The sequence below is a fragment of the Mauremys mutica genome, chromosome 2, assembly GCF_020497125.1.
Source record: "Mauremys mutica isolate MM-2020 ecotype Southern chromosome 2, ASM2049712v1, whole genome shotgun sequence".
NCBI lineage: Eukaryota > Metazoa > Chordata > Testudines > Geoemydidae > Mauremys > Mauremys mutica.
The window spans coordinates 31,666,942-31,690,086 of record NC_059073.1 but is presented as its reverse complement, the minus strand read 5'-3'; the positions used below and the strand labels follow the sequence as shown (position 1 = coordinate 31,690,086).

The 23,145-nt window shown below is 39.5% G+C and overlaps 1 protein-coding gene and 1 long non-coding RNA gene across 4 annotated transcripts in view; one reads left to right on the top strand and one right to left on the bottom strand.

The window, feature by feature from the left end:
* The window catches only part of LOC123364316, a 34,309-nt gene extending 13,544 nt beyond the window's left edge, over positions 1–20,765 (top strand). Inside the window, exons 3-4 of the long non-coding RNA XR_006577067.1 lie at positions 14,053–14,149; positions 20,432–20,765. This is a non-coding gene — a long non-coding RNA (uncharacterized LOC123364316). The remainder of the gene's footprint in view (positions 1–14,052; positions 14,150–20,431) is intronic.
* CSMD3 (CUB and Sushi multiple domains 3) overlaps positions 1–23,145 on the bottom strand; it is a 1,155,643-nt gene that overhangs the window by 585,412 nt on the left and 547,086 nt on the right. For all 3 annotated transcript variants that reach the window (XM_045006341.1, XM_045006342.1, XM_045006343.1), the window contains 2 exons: positions 19,937–20,040; positions 7,948–8,060 (listed from right to left, as the gene is read on the bottom strand). In XM_045006341.1, the coding sequence (XP_044862276.1) occupies positions 7,948–8,060; positions 19,937–20,040 (217 nt within the window). The remainder of the gene's footprint in view (positions 1–7,947; positions 8,061–19,936; positions 20,041–23,145) is intronic.

The following is a 23,145-nucleotide window of genomic DNA, read 5'->3' as shown; positions in this document are numbered from 1 at the left end:
ACAGAGGTTTTTTTCACCTTCCCCACAGTGGGTTGGGGGCTTAGTTGGGGAGGACATGAAACAGGGGTCAGGCTATGATTATGTAATTCACTATGTAAGTATGGGGCAGATGTCCAATGCAGGTTACCCCAGAGGGAAGTGATATGATGATCAGATAAAATGAATTGGTAAAGGATTTAAAGGAGATATTCTTTAAAGGAGTGGAAAAAGGGAGAGAGAGATTGTGGCTCCCATGACTGGTATGGCAGGGAACTAACCCCCCACCTTCTTTATAACCTCCCTGAACCCTAATTCAAGGGGGTTGCTGGTGAGGACTCAACAGCGGGTTGGCTGGGGATCAGGATGGGTAAAGGGTGTGGGCAGACAAGAGCCTTCCCCTCTCCAAGTATATATAAATGATTATGGAATTACTTGCACTGTACACTTTTATCTGCCAGTTACTCCCTGACATTCAGAAATAAACTTGAGACCTAATTAAACAACAACACTCTATTTCCTGTCCTCCTCCTTGCATAGCCGGACAATGCATCTGTTTGCCAAATTCCACCCTCATCCGGGCCAGAAAGGAGGAAAAAAATGAGACAGCATTCAAGTCCATCTCTTCACAATATCAAAATGCTTTCTCCTCTTAAGTATAGGCTGGATAATACAGTTCCCCTGACACTCCAACTTGCTTTCCAGTCTTGCTGGTTTAGAATTGTGTTTCTGCCTTAAATTCTGTTACAGGTCATTTACATAGTTTTTGCACTTTCAGAAAGGATAAACTCCTTTACATGTAACCTTCTGGTAACTTAGAGATAAATATAACCAGGTAGGATGTTCAGAGTCAATAACGCTCAGCTATTTAAAAACAAAATCTGCAATTCCCTGCTTCCTAAAATGCTAACAATATGCAAGACAGAAACTAACTTTTTTTTTTTAAATATAACCATTCTGATATTAGGGACTTGTTCTTAAATCAAGAAGTCAAAAATGTGTCATGGCCTTGATGCAGTTTTCTAATTCAGCTACCCAAATTCTGTGCAGATATAGCTTCCACTTTTATTCTCTGCTCCATTCAGATAATTCTGTACGTCATCCAGTTGATGTGCACCAGTTCCAAATCTTTACTTATAGCATCCTTTAACTCTGAAAAGCCAATTTCCAACCAAAATCTCATCCAATTGGTTCTCTGTGTTGTGGATCTACCAACTTTACCCAAAAGGGCTTTGGCATGAAAATATTTTATCTAGGGCATATTGGCTGTTGGTTATTTTTTGTTTATTTTTGTTGGGATTTTTTTTTGGCATCTACAATGAATAAACAAACACTCAAGGACCACAACAAAAAGAATTGCTTTGAAAATGAAGGTTTCTTACTTGTAACGGAGGCTTTTTGAGATTGGCTTGCACATTCCCACTCTTTGGATATAATGCCATTGAAAAGTTCAGCCTTCTATTAGCAGCGCCTGTAAGAGTGCTCAGGTGCCCCCTCCCTACCTCTCCTCTCAGCGTTTGAGCACATTCTGGGAGAGAACCTATAAAAGGGGATTAGCAGCTGGAAGGAACTGATGCAGCAACTACGTCTGTGCCCTTTGTACAGCCCTTCCCTCGGGTTGGGCTCAAACACTGACGTGAGGAGGGAGAGGAATCAAGTGAGCACTCTAACAGGCACTGCTAACAGAAGTCTGCACAATTCAATGGCACCAGTTGGCACATATCCCAAAAGTAGGAATTTGCAGAGGACACTTGAAGAAGAATCTAGCTACAACTTCCAGCTGAACAGAACTCCCTTTCAAACACATAGGCACTCAGATACCTTGGAGGTATTCAAATTGTATCATCGTGATAAGGCAGTATAAAGTATAACATTTAGGGAAAAAATAAAAGTTTAGGTAGATTTAAATAGGTATGCAAATACACACATAGAAGAACAAAACAGAGATGAGAACGTAAGTGGTCATCTTTGTGCTCTCCTTTCTATCTACACACATAACATTAGTTTTGTTATTGAAGAACTATTATTTATGTGAAAGAATAAATGTACAACATGAATAAAATGTCATGTACATAATAAGACACTGCCCACAAATGAGCTGCCCTCTAAAAGTGAATCATGTAAATAATGGAAGAAGGTATATAAGCAGTGCAAAATATCTAAAACAAACCTCAAATTCTCTTTCAAATTTACCTACTGTTCAAGAAAAAAGAACAGGAGTACTTGTGGCACCTTAAAGACTAACAAATTTATTTTAGCATGAGCTTTCGTGAGCTGCAGCTCACTTCTTCGGATGCATAGAATGGAACACACAGACAGGGGATATTTATACATACAGAGAACATGAAAAGGTGGAAGTATGCATACCAACAGGCAGAGTCTAATCAATTGAGATGAGCTATCGTTAGCAGGAGGAAAAAAAACGTTTTGAAGTGATAAGTAAGATGGCCCATAGAAGGTGTGAGGAGAACTTAACATAGGAAAATAGATTCAATTGGTGTAATGACCAACCATTCCCAGTCTTTGTTTAGGCCACAGTTAATAGTATCTAGTTTGCATATTAATTCAAGTTCAGCAGTTTCTCTTTGGAGTCTGTTTTTGAAGTTTTTTTGTTGCAAAATTGCCACCTTCAAGTCTGTCACTGAGTGGTTAGAGAGGTTGAAGTATTCTCCCACTGGTTTTTGAATGTTATGATTCCTGATGTCAGGCTTGTCTAGTTTTTGTAAAGTTTGTCCATGAGGAAGTTTGTGTAGAAGGTTGGTTTTTCATCAGAATATCTAGTTTAGAAACTAGACAAGCCATTTACAACATAAACTTTGCTTCTCTACAAAAGAAAAAGGACACTAAACTGTCTAAACTGCTACATGGCACAAGGAGCCACAACAGTAGCTCCCTTAACCCACCCAACAATATTGTTAATCTTTCCAGCTATTCTCTTAGCCCAGCAGAAGAATCTGTCCTATCTCGGGGACTCTCCTTTTGTCCTTCCAGATCCACGAATATGATACAGTTTTGCGGTGACCTAGAATCCTACTTTCGCCGTCTCCGACTCAAAGAATACTTCCAACACACCTCTGAACTACATACTAACCCACAGAATCCTTCCTACCAACGCTATAATAAAAAGGATTCTGCATGGACTCCTCCGGAGGGTCGAAACAACAGACTAGACTTCTACATAGATTGCTTCCGTCACTGTGCACGGGCTGAAATTGTGGAAAAGCAACATCACTTGCCCCATAACCTAAGCCGTGCTGAACACAATGCCATCAACAGCCTCAAGAACAACTCTGACATCATAATCAAACAGGCTGATAAAGGAGGTGCTGTCGTCATCATGAATAGGTCGGAATATGAACATTTGGGGACAATATATATCTTCAAGTCAGTGGCACTGCTATGGGTACCTGCATGGCCCCTCAGTATGCCAACATCTTTATGGCTGACTTAGAACAACGCTTCCTTAACTCTCGTTCCCTAACGCCCCTACTCTACTTGCGCTACATTGATGACATCTTCATCATCTGGACTCATGGAAAAGAAGCCCTCGAGGAATTCCACCGTGATTTTAACAATTTCCATCCCACCATCAACCTCAGCCTAGACCAATCCACACAAGCGGTCCATTTCCTAGACACTATTGTGCTAATAAACGATGGTCACATAAATACCACCCTATACCGGAAACCCACTGACCTCTATACTTACTTACATGCCTCCAGCTTCCATCCCGGACACACCACACGATCCATTGTCTACAGCCAAGCTCTAAGATACAACCGTATTTGCTCCAATCCCTCAGACAGAGATAAACACCTACAAGATCTCTATCAAGCATTCTTAAACCTACAATACCCACCTGCTGAAGTGAAAAAACAGATTGACAGAGCCAGAAGAGTACCCAGAAGCCACCTACTACAGGACAGGCCTAAAAAAGACAACAGAACACCACTAGCCATCACCTACAGCCCCCAACTAAAACCTCTCCAGCGCATCATCAAAGATTTACAACCTATCCTTAAAGATGATCCCTCACTCTCACAGATCTTGGGAGACAGACCAGTCCTCGCTTATAGACAGCCTCCCAACCTGAAGCAAATACTCACCAGCAACCGCACACCATACAACATAAACACTAACCCAGGAACCTATCCTTGCAACAAAGCCCGATGCCAGCTCTGTCCACATATCCATTCAAGTGACACCATCATAGGACCTAATCACATCAGACACGCCATCAGGGGCTCATACACCTGCACATCTACCAACGTGATATATGCCATTATGTGCCAGCAATGCCCCTCTGCCATGTACATTGGCCAAACCGGACAGTCTCTACGCAAAAGAATAAATGGACACAAATCTGACATCAGGAATCATAACATTCAAAAACCAGTGGGAGAACACTTCAACCTTTCTAACCACTCAGTGACAGACTTGAAGGTGGCAATTTTGCAACAAAAAAACTTCAAAAACAGACTCCAAAGAGAAACTGCTGAACTTGAATTAATATGCAAACTAGATACTATTAACTGTGGCCTAAACAAAGACTGGGAATGGTTGGGTCATTACACCAATTGAATCTATTTCCCTATGTTAAGTTCTCCTCACACCTTCTATGGGCCATCTTACTTATCACTTCAAAACGTTTTTTTTCCTCCTGCTAACGATAGCTCATCTCAATTGATTAGACTCTGCCTGTTGGTATGCATACTTCCACCTTTTCATGTTCTCTGTATGTATAAATATCCCCTGTCTGTGTGTTCCATTCTATGCATCCGAAGAAGTGAGCTGCAGCTCACGAAAGCTCATGCTAAAATAAATTTGTTAGTCTTTAAGGTGCCACAAGTACTCCTGTTCTTTTTGCGGATACAGACTAACACGGCTGCTACTCTGAAACCTACTGTTCAAGGTTTGCTATATTCACAAACTGCACCCTCTGCCTCTGAAATATGGTGAATATGAGCTTGGGTTTTGGTGTGTATTTGTCTGCTCTGCTTGCTTCATAATCCTATCCACCTTTTCCTCTCAGCAGCTGCTTGCTTTTAACGTAATTAAGACTGGACTTCCTTCTTACATTAGCTGTCTTAAGGAGGACCCTGTACTTGGAGAGTCAGTATGGTCCTTCATGAGCTAAAATTATGCTAGTCTTGGTTTTGAGTATGGTCCCTAAATATCATGGTGATGGGTTTATTAGAAGTATTATACATTTATATCCTCATGCAGCTCATTCCTCCTAGGGTATGGGCTGTTTCCCTTATCTCAATACTTAGAATTCATTGTATGGACAGAGGACATGATGCCTCCCCAGATCCACCTCACTCCCTGCTCACTCTGCCAAAACACTGTCAAGGAGGAACAGAGAAGAATCTTTGTTCTTCCTGCTTAGCAGCTGCACTGAGCTCAAAGAGACAGTCAGAACTCTTAGTTGGTAAGCTCTAGCAGAAGATTTGCCAAGGTTCCCTAGAATGTGATAGCCTTGGGTTTCCCTAACTACCATGCTAAAGATTGAAGAACTTCTCTCAGCCCTAGCTCAGTAGAGCTAGATAGCAAGGATGTGTGGATTTGTTCCCACTTGTGCTATATGACTGAGTTGTTTAACTTACCCAGAATATTCTTTAGGATGGAAGGAAGTGGCAATCCATACTGAGTGGACTTCAGAAGACCCCATTAGTATACCAGCCACCCAGCAACACCAAGGACCAGAGGGAAGCACTGGAAGGAGTCAGATAGGCCCAGGATAAATGAGCATATGTGTATAGAGGGTAGAGTGTGTGGAAGCTCATATTTCATCCAACCAACAGTAAGGTTAAATGATGGACCAGACTTGTTATGGGAAAAAGAGCACCAGATGAGTAGTCCTTGTGATGGGAAGAAGGAGGAATGATTCAAGGGTAGAATAGTGGGTACCATCTGTATTAGGTTCCCCATGGAGGCTTAATCCTCCAAGCCTTCAGGTACTGGTTAACTCTCAACTATTTTGAAGTAAAATGCATGTTCATATTGTTCTAGTATCATTAATGAATACACTGCAATTAGATAGAAACATGATCTTATCTTATTCTTTGAATCTGCTCCTCCACTTCTGACATACCTCCATATGTCCAGACTCACATCTCTTCTTATCACATTGATACCCCCTCACATATGTTCTATAGATACCTTAAATTTAAATGGCAAAAAATGAACTTCTAATCTTTTCTCCTAAACCCTCTCATCTCCTTAATTGCTCCATCATTACCGCCCCAACCAACCAATCTTGCAGTATTGGAGGGTTTTTTCCTCCTCAGATACAGATTCTCTCCAAATCTGCTCACTTTCTGTCCATACTTAAATATTTCCTCAATACTCCCCATTGGCAAAACTCCTGTTTTCTTTGTTTTATTTCACCCAAAGTACAGAAACCTCCATGTTTCCAGCATTTGTGATGCTCACAGCAACTCTTTTCAATATATGCAACATTCTGCAACTAAATAACCTTCTCCCACCGCTCTGACCCTCTCCTCAAATCTCCTTTCTTCGTCCCAGTGTTCTCCTTCATTAAGTTAATACCTGCCCTTATCTGTAAGGCTTGCCATACCTCTGGCGCTGGCTATATCTCATCCCTCCCCACTTTGATCTCTGGGCTCTGTTCACTCTTTTGGTCTAGTTATTCCCTATTGCTTCTCCTCACAAGCTCACTGTCACACTGTCCCCACATCATCTTCTTACACCTGAGATGACAACATTCTTCTGGTACACCAAGCATCCTCACCTCCTCCTTTAAATCCCTGTTCAACACCTATTTATTTTCAGATTGCTATCTAGCACTGGAAAACTCCTTTGTGCTCACTTCTCCATCCCTCTCCCTGACCTAGACCTTTATTTTAAGATATCAATGCGAAAAAGACACTATGACTCACATGGTTAGTAGCTTTGACCCTTTCCCTTTCTTTCCACCTTTCTTTGTTTGCTCTCACCACATTTTCTGTTGCTCTAATTTAGCTATTAGGCTCTGCAGGGCAGGGACCATGCCATTTTAAAATCTGTGTCAAACACCATGGGGCTATGGTGATATATCAGTATACCATTACCTCTGTAAGGGAAAAAAACAATAATTGTCTTTATTTTTTCTCTTTTTCTATTAAACTTTGGGATGAAACTGATGCCACATAGATCACCTAGGGTGAACAAGAGGACCACACATTATTGTGGCCAAAAACAGACAGTCACATGTTACTGACAACTGCCCTCTGACCAGACTTGATGGTTGTCTGAGGGATCCACACTTCGCTACTGTACATTGGCTTGGCAAGGTCTGCATCGGATAAGAAGACCACATAGATACTGATATATCCTCACAACGGCAACACAACAGCAACAGCATTTTCATCTTATACACTACATAACCTCCTCATGCCAAACCAGTTCAAGAACTTTGTTAGTTAAGTTTATTTACACAACTGACTGATATACGTCAATCTCAACCCATATTATTCCAGACTTGGGCATCTGTTCATATTGTTGTGACAGGCATGGGAGTTTAGGCACAAAAGAGGTTAGAAACTCATCTTTACATTTATTTAATATAAATCAAATTAAATCAAATTACACCTAGACATATCACACAAATTATGGAACGGGCTAATTTCTGAAGTGGAAATATATTTGCTTGTATCAAGTGCCTGGATTTAAATAATCACAGAAGTATTTTATTTTGACTTTTCTACAACATAAAACATACAATAAATAACAACAACAAACCTACTTTTCAGTTGTATTCTGAGGACTCAGTACTTCTAAGGACACAATCAGACATGTACAGAGCTGCTATACAGAGCGCCATGCACAATCAGGGCCTAAGACATTTGAATGCTTCCAGTATTACTGATTAGAGAATGGAGAGCATTTCCTAGCATGAAAAATAAACCATATATAATATTTGCTTATATTTATGTACTGCTAAGCATGCCCACAGTAGCTTATTATTACCTTTGTAGTTCACCTTGAAGCCAATTGAGCCCACACTTTCATCCGTTTGAAGGTGTAACCACATCTGACTGTTCATGCTCACAATTAAATCTGGTACAAAACTTCCTGTTAACCTAGAACAAAAACAAACAAAAATAATATTTAATGAGAAAATCATCTGGATTTAAATATGAGTTTGTCACATATATAAAATCCAAGTAAGGAAGCCTTGATTACAGCATTCTGAGAACCACAATATTCAGGTACATAAAAATGATTATGAGAAAATTAATAGTTCTTAACTGTTTTTGGTTTGCAAGAGTAAAAAATAAAATCAGATTAATTTTGTTTCATCTGTGCCATTGACACTTAGATTTGATAGAGGAAAAAGATAGAATCTATTCATTTTTTAAGAAAGAAATCTTTTTTTTTTTTAATCACAGAATGTTACTGCTTTGTAATCATAAAATCATAAAACTGGAAGGGTCCTCGAGAGGTCATCTAGTCCAGTCTCCCGCACTCATGGCAGGACTAAGTATTATCTAGACCATTCCTGACAAGTGATTGTCTAGCCTTCTCTTAAAAATCTTCAATGATGGTGTGACATTGAACTTCATATGTTTTATGGAAATATGCTTATCAGTGTGAATATGATGTAACTGGAATATGCTTTATTCAAAAGGTCTCATAACAAAGGTTACAACCTACTGAATATATGCCTCCTATTTGTATGTTTGCATCATTCTTGTATCTGAAGCTACAAATATGAAATATAACTTTGAGGATATATTGTAATTATGCAAATCGTGGGCCATTAATGGTGCTTTAGAATCTTGATGGCACCCATTGACTAGGACAATTGGTTGTAAATGGTTTATTTACCTGCAAACCTTCCTGTGTATGTGTGGGCCCACCCAGGAAGCATGGAGACAAGGGGTCTTACAGTGACATGTGACCATGTCACATGAGACTGGAATCCATCTTAATCCTTGTACTTTTCCATTGATGAGGTGGGGGTGGGGACAAGCACAGACAAAAGATTCCCATCTTGTGCCAAAGCTATAAAAGGGGATTGAGTGGGTCAAATGGGGTTGCCAGTCATGAGAAAATCCCTGATTACTACCTGAGATTTTTGCTGGATCTAACAAAGGCTGTACCATGGAAAATATTGGGTCCAGACTAGGAAGGAGTCTAGTCTGTGAAAGAAGCTTATTGGAACATCTTTGAGGGTAAGATATTACCTGTAATCAGTTTCTTAATGTATTAGGCTTAGACTTGCTTGTTTTGTTTTATTTTGCTTTGTGATTTACTTTGTTCTGGCTGTTATTACTTAAACCCAGTTAATCCTATGTTTTATGCTTAATACAATCACTTTTGTTTATTAATAAACCCAGAGTAAGTGATAAAATACCTGGGGGAGCCAACAGCTGTACATATCTCTCTATTAGTGATATAGAGGGCAAACAATTTACAAATTTACGCTGTATAAGCTTTATACAGAGTAAAATGGATTTATTTGGGGTTTGGATCCCATTGGGGGTTGGGTGTCTGGATGATGGAGACAGGTAACCTGCTGAGCTGTTTTTAGTTAAAGTCTGCAGCTTTGGGAGCATGGCCCAAACCCTGGGTCTGTACAGCAGCAAGCTAGCATGTCTGGCTCAACAAGACAGGGTTCTGGAATCCCAAGCTGGCAGGGAAAATGGGCTCAGAGGTAATTTCAGCACATCAGGTGACAGTCCCAAGGGGATCTCTGTGATCAAACCCATCACAGATGGAGATTCCACAACCTCCTTAGGCAATTTCTTCCAGTGCTTAACCACCCTGACAGTTATGATTTTTTCCTAATGTCCAACCTAAGCCTCCCTTGCTGCAATTTAAGCCCATTGCTTCTTGTCCTATCCTCAGAGGTTAAGAAAAAAAATCTTCCTCTTCCTTGTATCAACCTTTTACATACTTGAAAACTGTTATGTCCTCTCTCAGTCTTCTCTTTTCCAGATTAAACAAAATCATTTTTTTCAATATTTCCTCATAGGTCATGGTTTCTAGACCTTTAATCATTTTTGTTGCTCTTCTCTGGGCTTTCTCCAATTTGTTCACTTCCTTCCTGAAATGTTGTGCCCAGAACTGGACACAATACTCCAGTTGAGTCCTAATCAGTGCAGAGTAGATTGGAAGAATTATTTCTTGTGTCTTGCTTACAATCCAGAAGGATGTTTGCTTTTTTTGCTACAGCATTACACTGTTGACTCATATTTAGCTTGGGGTCCACTATGACCCCCAGATCCCTTTCTGCAGTACTCTTTCCTAGGCAGTCATTTCCCATTTTGTATATGTGAAACTGATTGTTCCTTCCCAAATGGAGCATATTGCATTTGTCCTTATTGAATTTCATCATATTTACTGCAGACCATTTCTCCAGTTTGTCCAGATCATTTTGAATTTTAATCTTATACTCCAAAGCACTTGCAACCCCTTCCAGCTTGGTATCATCCACAAACATTATAACTGTACTCTCTATGCAATTATCTAAATCATTGCTTAGTCATTGATATTGAACAGAACCGGACCCAGAACTGATCCCTGCAGGACCCCAGTCGTTATGCCCTTCCAGCATGTTTGTGAACCACTGATAACTACCCTCTGGGAATGGTTTTCCAACCTGTTTTGCACCTACCTTATAGTAGCTCCATCTAGGTTGTATTTCTCTAGTTTGTTTATGAGAAGGTCATGTGAGACAGTATCAAAAGCCTTACTAAAGTCAAGCTATACTACATCTACTTCTTCCATCTGGAAGGCTTGTTATCCTGTCAAAGAAAGTTATCAGGTTGGTTTGACATGACTGTTTTTGGACAAATCCTTTCTGACTGTTACTTATCACCTTATTATCTTCTAGTTGTTTGCAAATTGATTGCTTAATTATGTGCTCCATTATCTTTCTGGGTACAGATGTTAAACTGACTGGTCTGTAATTACCCCGGTTGTTCTTATTTCCCCTTTTAATAGATTGGCACTATATTTTCCCTTTTCCAGTCTTCCATAACTTTTCAAAGATAATTGCTAATGACTCAGATATCTCCTAGAGTATTCTAGGATGCATTTCATCAGGCCCTGGTGACTTGAAGACATCTAATTTGTCCAAGTAATTTTTAACTTGTTCTTTCCCTATTTTAGCCTCTTCTGATCCTCCCTAATTTTCACTGGCATTCACTACGTTAGACATCCAATCACCACCACCTTCTTGGTGAAAACAAAAACAAAGAACTCATTAAGCACCTCTGCCATTTGTACATTTCTTTTATTTTCCCCCGGCCTCATTAAGTAATGAGCCTACCCTGTCTTGGTCTTCCTCTTGCTTCTAATGTATTTGTAGAATGTTTTCTTGTTACCCTTTGTCATAAACAGACAATTAAGGGTTAATTCTTCTTTTACCTGTAAAGGGTTATGAAGTTCACATAGCCTAGCTGACACCTGACCAGAAGAACCAATGGGGGGACAAAATGTTTTCAAAGAGGGAGAAGGGAAATCAGTCTTTTGTCTGTTCAGAAAAGTTTTTGTACTGGAGTGAAGGACCCAGGAATCAGCCATCTAACATTTCTTAAAAGTAGTAAGCGTTTAGAGAAGGAATGTATTAGATTATGTTTGTTTATTTTCTTTTGTGATTTCATTTTGCATAGAGGGAGAATCGAATTGGGTTTCTTTGTGTAACTAAGGTTTTTGCCCAGAGGGACATCCTCTGTGTTTTGAATCTGTTGTCTGTGAGAGTAGCTTGCATGCTAATCTCACAGAGGTATTCCTTTCATCCTTTTTCTTTAATTAAAAGTCTTCTTTTAAGAACCTGATTGATTTTTCCTTGTTTTAAGTTCCAAGGGTTTTCTGCTTCTGGGCTGACCAGGAATTGGTGGGAGGTGAATCAGTCTCAATCCTGCCAGGAAAAGGGGGATAAAGACTGGGGAAATATTTTGGGGGAAGACAGAGTTTCCAAATGACTCTCCCATAAACGTTTGTTTAAACTATTTGGTGGTGGCAGCTACTAGATCTAAGCTGGTAAATAAGCTTAGGGTTATCTCATGCAGGTCCCCACATCTGTACCCCAAAGTTTAGAATGGGGGTGACACCTTGACACCCTTTATATCTATAGCTAGTTTGATCTCATTTTGTGCCTTGGCCTTTCTAATTTTGTCCCTACATACTTGTGTTATTTGTTTATATTCATCCTTTGTAATTTGTCCTAGTTTCCACTTTTTGTAGGACTCTTGATTTTTAGATAACTGAACATCTTCTTGTTAAGCCAGTGTGGTCTTTTGCCATACTTCCTATCTTTCCTATACAGTGGGATAGTTTGCTCTTGTGCCCTAAATAATGTCTCTTTGAAAAACTGCCAACTGTCTTCTATTGTTTTTCCCCTTTAGACTTGCTTTCCATGGGAACTTACTAACCAACTCCCTGAGTTTCCTAAAGTCTGCCTTCTTGAAATCCATTGTCTTTATTTTGCTGTTCTCCCTCCTACCTTTCCTTAGAATCATGAACTCTTATCATTTCATAATAACTTTCACACAAGCTACCTTCCACTTTCAAAATCTCAACCAGTTCTTCCCTATTTGTCAAAATCAAATCTAGAACAGCCTCTCCCCTTATAGCTTTCTCCAACGTCTAAACTAAAAAAAAATATGTCTCCAATACATTTTAAGAACTTATGGGATAACTTGTGTCCTGCTCTGTTATTTTCCCAACAGATGTCTGGGTAGTTGAAGTCCCCGATCACCACCAAGTACTGTGCTTTGGGTGATTTTGTTAGTTTAAAAAAATCCTCATCTACCTCTTCTTCCTGGTTTGGTGGTGTGTAGTAGATCCTACCATAACATCACCCTTGGTTTTTACCTCTTTTATCCTTACCCAGAAACTTTCAAGAAGTCTGTCTCCTATTTCCATCTCACCCTCAGTCTAAGGGTATACGTTTTTAATATATAAGGCAACACCTCCTCCCTTTTTTCCTGTCTATTCTTCCTGAGCAAGCTGTACCCTTCTACACCAATGTTCAAGTCATGCTTATTATCACACCAGGATAATAATCTTGTCCTCATCATAACCTATTGTGGCAGTGATAAAATAGGAAAAGAAAAAATTTACTGAAACATAGAAAACAGATTAAGGGCCTAACTGCAGAACCTTACTCATGTTAGTGAGAAATTACTCCTGTAAGTGGTTCCCTATCCCTCGCTTCCAGTGCACTGCTTCAACCACTAGACCATACAATCTCTCCAGAGTAGGAACAAAACCTGAAGTAACCCTCTCTTTTAAAAAGGGAAACATTTTATTTAGCTCATTTTAAGTTAAATTGTTTCATATCATTCTCAATAAGAGACAATAAGAAAAAATAATTTATGTTTGAACTCACTAGAGTATATCTTTCATAAAAACATCCAATATTGATTTAAACATTGCCAGCGGTAGAGAATTGACCACACCCCTTATTAATTTGCTCCAATGGTTAACTAGTCATTGGGTGAAAGAAAAAGAAAAACGAGTGATTCCATATCTCAATGGTTAGGTTATTTACCTGGGAGTGGGAGGATTTGTGTTCAAATCCCTACTCCAAATCAGGTAGAGGAGGATTTGCACCCGCGTCTCCCACATCCTGGGTAAGAACTCTAACCACTGAGCCAGAAGTTATAAGGGCACTGGCAGCAGCAGAGTTTTGTGCAGGACCTGATATGTTCGGCAACCTCTGAGACTGCCTACCAGATTGAGCCCCACAGGCAAGGCCGTGAGGGGGGATACCTCGTTTGATGATCCTGCATGGACTTAGACGTGAGCTAGGCACCGAGGCATTAGGACAGGCAGTTGTCCAGTGGCAGAGTTTTAGGTGTGGGGGGGACTTTAGTGGCAGAAACTTGGATGCCTAGGGACTTTAGGTGCCTACAGGATTAGGAAACAGGTAAGTAGAGGTTTTGAAGATCTACATTTTGGATTTAGGCACCTAAAGTGGCAGTTAGGTACCTAAATCCCTGTGTGGCTATAGCCCTAATGAAAACTGTATTTGGCAGAATAATAGACACCACTTTGTTTTATAATGTGTCTTTTTTTAAACAAAACAGAATGTGTACTGAACAACTCTTTTTTTCCAAGTTGGCAGGGGTCCGTCTATGAGAACAGATGGGTTGCAACTAACTTAGCTCAGTTTCCTTTCTTGAAAATGAAGCCAAGATCATTAGAAAGAGATCAGGTAATGTCTAGGAATTGTTTATCTCCTAAAAAGGGCATTCAGAAATTATTTTCCAATTCAAGTCAATCGTTGAAGCTGTGCTGGAGCTTCAAAATGGATTATTTAAAATACATACTGTAGCTAATTTTAGAACTCTTCCCTTATCATCTTAGCCTGCTTCTGTTCAAATACTCTTTTTGTGAGAAATTCACGTCAGTTTCCCACATCTGTGTTGACAGATGGAGCTACTATACAGACTATTGCCAGCACTGAACAACTAACTGTGTGGCAGAAATTAATGTATTAAATGCTTATACCTTCTACAAAAAGGATATATCTTGCCATGACTGGCAATTTCATAAACTGCCAAGTTAATAACAGGTTAATAGTCTCTCCACTAGAACAAGCATTGGTGGACTGGCCACCTCTAGATTATGGTAATTGTCTCTGGTAGCTGGCTGATTCTAGATTTTGGCAACAGCTACTGAGAATACTGAGAATTTCCAGACCTACATTTCATTTTAGTCTCAATGGAAAACATTTTTTAATATAGGGCCATGGAAATTAGTACAATTTCTGTTTAATACATTCATTTTTTCCACATTGTTGGAAATTGCCATTGTGCACAAAATACCTTAGCACTTTCATGGGGGAAAATGACCCCAAACTTTCACAAGGTTTACCCCACTTCTGTGAAATTAAAACACAGACAATTCATTTTGTTCACCCCTAGCACTTTCCTGAATGGCACTTTGCAAATTAGGAGCTAGATCCTCATCTGTGGTAATTATAGCCGCCAGGACTTCAATTAAACTACACGAATTTACTCAAGTTGATGATCTGGACCCCAGGTGCTTTGGGTAATAAGTGTCTAGCAGTGCTTGGTATAATTAGTGGGTTCAGACACTGATAATCTTCCTAATTAGCCTTAGTAAAGTGGCAGGTAAACACGTCTAACAAGGATTTGATGGCAATGTTCGTGGGTAGGACCATGCATTCTCACCGTATTATATGAAAATCTGCTGGAAGAAAAACGATTACATTGGGTGAGAGAGAGAGAATGACCCAGGCTCCAGTCCCTCTGCTCCAATCACTCTTTCATTATTTATCTATAGCAGAAAAGCTTTAACAGGAGAGACCGAGGGAGCCCCACATTGGAATAACCCCTGCTCTGTCATTACTCTCCTGAGAGGTTGAGACACTTGTTCACATTTTTTCCTCACACTCTAGCAGAGATGTGGAAATTAAACCTGGGTCTCTCCCATTCCAAGTGAGTGTGGTTAAAAATTATAAGGTGGGTACCATCACCTTCTCATCCTTCTGGATTTTGAATGAGCCTCTAAGCATACCTGTGGGATGGACCCCTGCACATGACTTAGGTGGCCAAATGCCTGTCTTCCCCTGTTTCACGAATCACTTGGGGCTTAGGTGGGAGATGTGTGTCTGGATGCCAAAAGGGAGGCAGCAGTCCACATGCCCAGAGGCAGAAACTTAGGTGCCTAGGGAATTTTTACCCTGAAAAAACAGTGCTGAGTTTAGATGTCTACAAGGTTCAGCAAGAGTGTAGTGAATCACAGTGGAGTCAAAACAGAGACACAGCCGCCTAAGTTCTTTTGTGGATTCCACCCCAGCTTCTAAAGTTGCACAGTAGTCTATTTTTTCTATGTGGCCCAGACAGAAAGATTTACAATTTTCTAACATTCCCTAATTATCTACTGCCTTGACTTACATTGTTAATTCTTCCTGAGAGGTTTTATACCTAGTGACTGCCACAAGCTTTATTACAAAACAATTGATACTCAGACATTGGGGAACAGAAACAATATCTGTGTGTCAGATGTGACCAGTCACAACAAACTAACATCTCAAAATTCAAGTATGGATTTAAAAAAAAAATAGAACCTTCAAAATAATTTGAGGAAATCATGTTCTGGTCATCAGCATCCTCTGAAGTGAAAATATTTGTTGCAATTTATTTGCTTAGCTCACTACTCACCACAACTTCGCTGTTACACTTTATGTTAATCCTTACTTAATAGAATATCATGACAATTTGAGTAAAGCATTGATGAGAAAATGATACAGAGTTCATTCATATTCTTGACAGCTTCAGTACTGTAATGTTAGCATTCTTCAAATATGCCTCACCATCAAATACATTCTTGTAAAATATTAACACCTTTAATGAAACCAAACCAGTGCAGAATGGTTCACTACATTTGTCAAAATGTAAAATATTGCTGCACTGTATCTGAATGTGTTACTGTAGGTCTGTTGCATCTTACGCACATTTAACATGCGCGATTTCAGCTTTACGCGGCCGGCAAAAAACAAAAAAATAAACGAGAAAAACAATTTTAATACTGTACCTGTAGTGTGGGCGATTTTGCCCACCATTCAACTCAATGTAATTTTGACTTACGCGGTTTTCGCTTTACAAGCTAACTGCGGAACAGAACCCTCGCATAAGATGAGACTCGTCTGTAGTTTAAGTGCCAAAGATAATAATACCAACAATTCATTTAAGTGGTATTAGAACCTGAAGAATTAGTGCTTAATAAATGCTCTCCCCTCAATGAGGCAATGTAGTCCAGGGAAGTAGAAGCATGTGAGTTCTAATTCTGTCTCTACAAGTGACTGCTGTGTGCTCTTGGGAATGTCATTTAACATCTGTGTCTCACTTTCCCTGTATATAAAATGGGGATAATCATCTTACTTCTCAATATAATGTGAATAATGATGTAGATCGTCCTTTGAAGATATATATCGCTATACAAATGTGATTGCATCTGAAATATTGAGGACTTCTCTACATGTAACACTGACAGATCCTGGTTGTTGGCAGGCGGGATTGAACCTGGCACCTCTGGAGCTTAGTGCATAAGCCTCTACTGCATGAGCTAAAAGTCAACTGACTAACTATAGAGCAATCTCTTTCTCTGTCTCCAGATGGGACAGAACACCACACCCAGAAGGTGTGAGAGTTACATACTTCCCCTAGCTGAGGAAGCACATCCCGAGCTTCGGAGACTTCCCAGTTGAAATCCTAGATGAACCCCCATTTGTAACGCTGACAGAACCTGGTCGTCAGCGGGCAGCATTGAACTGGGAACCTCTTGAGCTTAGGGCATGAGCCTCTACAGTATGAGCTAAAAGCCAACTGCCTGTTACCTAAGGCTGTAGAGCAGACACATCCATTCTCTCTCTCTTTCTCCCTCCCTCCCACTAGATGGGACAGAACACCACACCCAGGAGGTGTGTGGGTTACATACACCCAGTTTTTGTGCTGATTTAAGTCTACAGGGTAAGTTACTGTGCATCAAGCAAGGTTGTGAATCTACAGTGCACCATCTTGCCACACAGTAATATCCCAGATATTGACAGAAAGGTAGGAGTACAGAAAAGAGCCACGAAGAATAGTTAGGGTTTATCTTATGATGAAAAGGGTAATATTGCTAAGGGAGAGTCATGATGAAAGTCTATAGACACTTGAAGGGTATAAATGCCAAGGAGATATACAGCCTGGAACCTTGCTCTAATTAAGAGTAATTAGATGAATTCAAGAAAGGGAAAAATAAGGTGAATATCAAAAAGATCCTCCTGACATTGTGCGCTATGATCTAGTAAGCTTTGCTATAGACTCCTAAAGGATGTGATAGAAGCCTTATTGCTCAGGACATTTAAAAACACTTTAAACAAATGACTAGAAAATGTATTGTAGGGAATAAACTTGCATTGGCAGGGGGTGAACTAGATGTCCCTATAAGGTCTTTTCCATTTTTAACTGATGATTTATTTTGTTTGAACAATTATGTCTATTTTTGTCCAGGATCGAACTTTTATGTTTGATTCATTTTATACAGATACATCATACCCACTTGAGAAGCTACCGCCTTTTTTCCCCCAGCACTTTCATTATATGAACTCCTATATTCAGAGTTTAAAACTCAGTTTTGAAAAATAATCAGAATAAACGTCGGCAGATAAGTGTTCAGAAGTGATTATTAAAAAGATATTTGTTAATAAAATTATTAACCCTTCTCCCCATTTGCACATTATTTACACAGCTATTTGCAAAATGTTTTGATTTTTTCACAATTTTTTTTCCACAACAATTTTGTGAAATGTTTCAATGTTGTGCATTTGTATTATTCACAGAAAAAAAAAGTACTGGCCAAAAAGTGTCACTTATTATCTACTCATATGATCTTCTCTAAGGCCTGGTCTACACTAGGGTGGGAGGGCTGGGGTTGATGTAAGATACGTCGACTTCAGCTACGGGAATAGCGTAGCTGAAGTCGACGTATCTTATTTCAACTTACCTCCCGTCCTCATGGCGCGGGATCGACGGCCGCGGCTCCCCCGTCGACTCCGCTTCCGCCACTCGCCCTGGTGGAGTTCCGGAGATGACGGGAGTGCATTTGGGGATCGATATATCGCGTCTAGACAAGACGCGATATATTGATCTCTGATAGGTCGATCACTACCCGCCGGTCTGTACATACCCTAAGCAACATTATCTTTATTTTTAAAGAAAAATGAAGCAAATATGGAATACTAAATTCAATGCATACAAATGGACTTCATGAAAACAAATCACACACAATTTTTACCTACTTCTGCTCCAGATTATCTCAATTGAAAAAGATTACAGAAAAAAAACAGTACAACACAAATTAACAAAAGACAACTAATGCCAAGTTACACTGTTCTGCCCTTTTCAAAATATATGGAAATTAAGGTCAGAATAATTGTTTTATATATGATGTCTTTTAAAACATTAATTAAATATAATTTTATAAATTTGGCTTCTTGGGACTGAGCACCGCAAGAGAGCCAAACACCATCAGCAGGTTAAATTAATGACAAATCTGAATCCAGGTCCTAACAACCTGATTATTATAAAATAGATTTAAGTGCATAGATACTGTGGTGATGGGTGGCAATCTAAAACCCAAAGATAGACACTCAGTAAGTTACCTGCATTAGGTACCCAGGACTGCTGAAATCATAATATTAGATAGTTTAGGTAACCACAATATTTAACAGGAAATTACAGAGACGATCTAGCCTGTGTTCAGGGCTTACCTGTCATAGTCAGTGAGCTATAAAGGTTCCAATGGTTCATTTGCTGTCAAGATGGGCTTTTCAAAGGACATTATTAAAAAAGACAATTACTTAAGCAGTACATTTCTCCGTCTATTCCCTTTCCTCTATATCACATTCTTAATCTGACCACCCAGCCCTTGCAGAGGAACATAGTAACCCTGGGAAAACTGCATTTATAGGTTTACTTTTAGCAAAACAGAATCAGTCTGCCTGAAGAACTGGGGCTACATTTTTCTGTTTTAGCTCTCATGCCCATCTTCTTTTGAAACTAAAATGGTAAATATGAACTACAATACCTTATCCTATATGTCCATCTTGAATAATTTGATGAGCTCCACAAGATTATTTTCTGTTGACCTTATTCATCTCTCAGGTCAGGGCCGGCTCCAGGCACCAGTTTAGCAAGCAGGTGCTTGGGGTGGCCACTCAGGAGAGGGGCGGCAGGTCCAGCTATTCGGCGGCAATTCGGCGGAGGGTCCCTCACTCCTGGTCGGAGTGAAAGACCTCCTGCTGAAATACCGCAGATGGCGATCGTGGCTTTTTTTTTTTGGCTGCGTGGGGCGGCAAAACCCCTGGAGCTGGCCCTGTCTCAGGTTACACTAGAAAATAATTTTGTCCAATCTATGCATCATTCAATACTACCAGAATATCCTATATTAAAGTAATTCTGCAAAGCATATCAAATCAACAGAGACTTACACTTGCAACACAGTTTTAGGATCACCGACTTCCCCTCCATCACCAATTGTCAGTGTGTCGTAGCCAATCTCCAGATCAAATTCTTCAAAATTTATCTGAATAACCTAGTAGAAAAAAAATATGCTCTTAAAAAGTAAGAAATTTCATTATTAGTGAATACAGATGACTTTCAACCAGGAAAAATAAAACAAAACCCCAAATAAGTAATAGCTACACATATTAGTGACATTTTATTTGATACCACCCTGTTGTAATTAACATGAAAAATTGGTTAATGCAATATTCCATTAAAATAAAATTCTTTTTATGTGGCACCAGTTTTCTGGCATGTTAGAAGTACCTACATTTCAATTATGTGGTTATTGTACTTTTTATATTGTACTGTACAATTGTATCACATTTCCAATGTGGTACCCTCACAGGGCAACATAATTACTTACTGAGGGTGAAATTCACACCTGCCTATATTAAATTTAAAAATTTTGCTTTGTCCAGGAAATTCTGAAGAGCTGAGGACATAATTAACACACCCCATGCCTACAAACAAGTTTTGGTGGTACAAAGAAGCCTCTGAAGACATTATTCCAGCATATACGTTAAACCTGTTACATATTTTTATGAACTCGTAAAAAACATGACTGCCAAAGGTGAAAATTTTGTTATGCCTCTGTACTCTAAACTGCAGTATGACAGATATTTAATTATGTGCAGCATGCATGTTATATATTATGGAGAACAACTGTCAGCTCCATATTTAATGATGAGACGAGTTTCACACTTAAAGCAGGAATTTAACCACTTTGTTACGTATTAAAAATGCAGCTTACCTTCCCCATCAATTGCTTAAGCTACATTTAAAAAAAAATAGAAACACAGCTACCTCAAACTTCCTATAAAATTAAAAATAATTTAACTCTTGTGCAAAGGTTACATTTTAAGGTGGGTTTTTTTGGTGGTGGTGGTTGGGGTGGGTTATGTATATATGGAGAGAGAGAACTGAAAATGTATCCTTCAGCAGCAGCTGTCAGATAATGTTCTGCTCCAAATGATTCCACAAGAAAAATGCCATCCTTCAAAATGGCTGTCATCTTCCCATTGTTCTCAGCAAAACTGAAACCAGTGCTGCCCTTAGTTAGATGACTAGTATGAAAAGGGCATATATCTACCATTGCTCTGAATGTGACTGAGTGTCTCCTCCTAAGAGTATAGAGGCCACCAGCACTCTGAGACAGCTTGGCTTCATTCCTTTTAAGAGCATTTGGAGGTGATGACCATTTTGAATAGGGCAATTCTCTATGTGTTTTCTGAAGGAGATAATTTCATGCACCAAACCCTGCTGACAGTAACTTTTTAATGAAAAACAATGGAAAAAAATTACCTCTGACCCTAATTATTTCTTTTCAGAAGGTACCAAATCTACTCCAGAGAGAGGGCTGTAAGGAACAGAAAACAGTGGAGTGTGTGTGCCCATGCATCCATGAATTAATGTAGTAGCAGAAGAGGAAACTGATGGGGTTGGGAGGGGGAGTGTGGTTGGTAATGGATGGAGGAGGAAAACTGGTGTGTGTGTTTCAGGGAAATATAAACAATAAGAACACGGAATTTGTGAGGGAATGCAGAGGAATATAAGAAGGTGCAAGAGGCAGGGAGAATTTGCGGGACATGAGCTTTACACTGCTCTGCCAAGCAAAGCAGCTTTAAACTCAGCTTCAGTGGCCAGTATACTCTGTCTGATTTGGCTTCTCTAGAGTCGAGTAAAACAGCCAGAACATGACAGTGAATCTGACCATAAAAGCTGAAAAATTAATAAATAGATTTGAAGTTGATACTTCAACTTCTTCAAATCATTAGAGATATCACTTGTTATCATTTTCATTTAGTTCCTCATTTATGGATCATGTATGCAATTTGTAAGTTGGAAATTTCCAGACAAAAATTATGTTAAGATTGAATTAAGATCAAGAATTCATATCAGTAATTTGAGGTAAAATACCTTATACAACTATTGTAATTATCCAAAACCCAAGCATTGTAAACCCAGGAAATACGTGGTTACCTATATGCACTATAATTGTTGTTCTTTGAGATGGAAATTGAAGAGAGAATTGCTTGTGGAGTACAACAACAAGAACAGCATTTTTCATTCTTCAAGTAGTTGCAAGCATTTAGTCCGCTAAGGCGACTCACACTCAGTACTCACAGGAGGAGGGACTCAGAGTCTATTTAAACAAAGACTTCAGTACTGCTTTCCCAAGGTCTGCATCTGACCTAAATACAGTGGTAACTACATAGCGCTTGGTAAAAATATGTATTGAAGATCAGGTGGCAGACATACAAATGTCCAATATTGAAACATCACTGAGGAATGCTATCAACATTGTTTGGGCCCTTGTCAAATGAGCCCGTAATCTCTACGGAGGTATGATCTGAGCTACTTCACATGCTCTCATCCAGGAAGTTATCCACTTGTAAATCATCTTTGCAGAGATAGCCTGACCCTTCATTCGATCCATATAGGAGACAAAGACCAGGTGATGCCTGAAAAGGCTTAGTTCTCTCTAGTTAAAATGTTAAGTACCTTCTCATAACCAATGTGTGAAGTCACTGTTCATCTGTATTTGAGTCCAGTTTAGGACAGAACACCAGTAAGTAAATCATTTGATTAACGTGAAACCACTTTTGACAAAAATTTTGGATATGACTATAGGGCCACCTTATCTTTGATAGATTGCATATGCGGAGGTTCTGCTGTTAAGCCCTGCAGCTCACTTAGTCTCCTTGCTGATGTTACAGCAACAAGGAAGACCGTCTTCTGGCACAGGAGGGACAAAAGAACAAGTTGCCAAGTGCTCAAATGGAGGCCTCATAAAGGCAGCTTAAGAGTGTTATGGTCACCCAAGGAAACGAATGACTCCTCTTAGAAATCTCACTACCATGGAGTTCAAGAAAATTGACTTGCCTTGGATGGATGGAGGAAACACTGAGTTCACTGCTAAGTGAACCCTTAACAAAATGGGTGAAATACCAGAAGACTGAAGGTACAACAGGTACCCCAAAATGACCCGAATGCAGGCCAGCATTAGCTGAATTTCCCAGGCTAGTGACCAAACTGAAAATTACATCTACTAGGTTCTATTTATTTGGCTAAGTGGAAGGTTTCCTACTATTAAGTAACACTTGTTGAACTGCTTCCAAACATCATTCCTCGT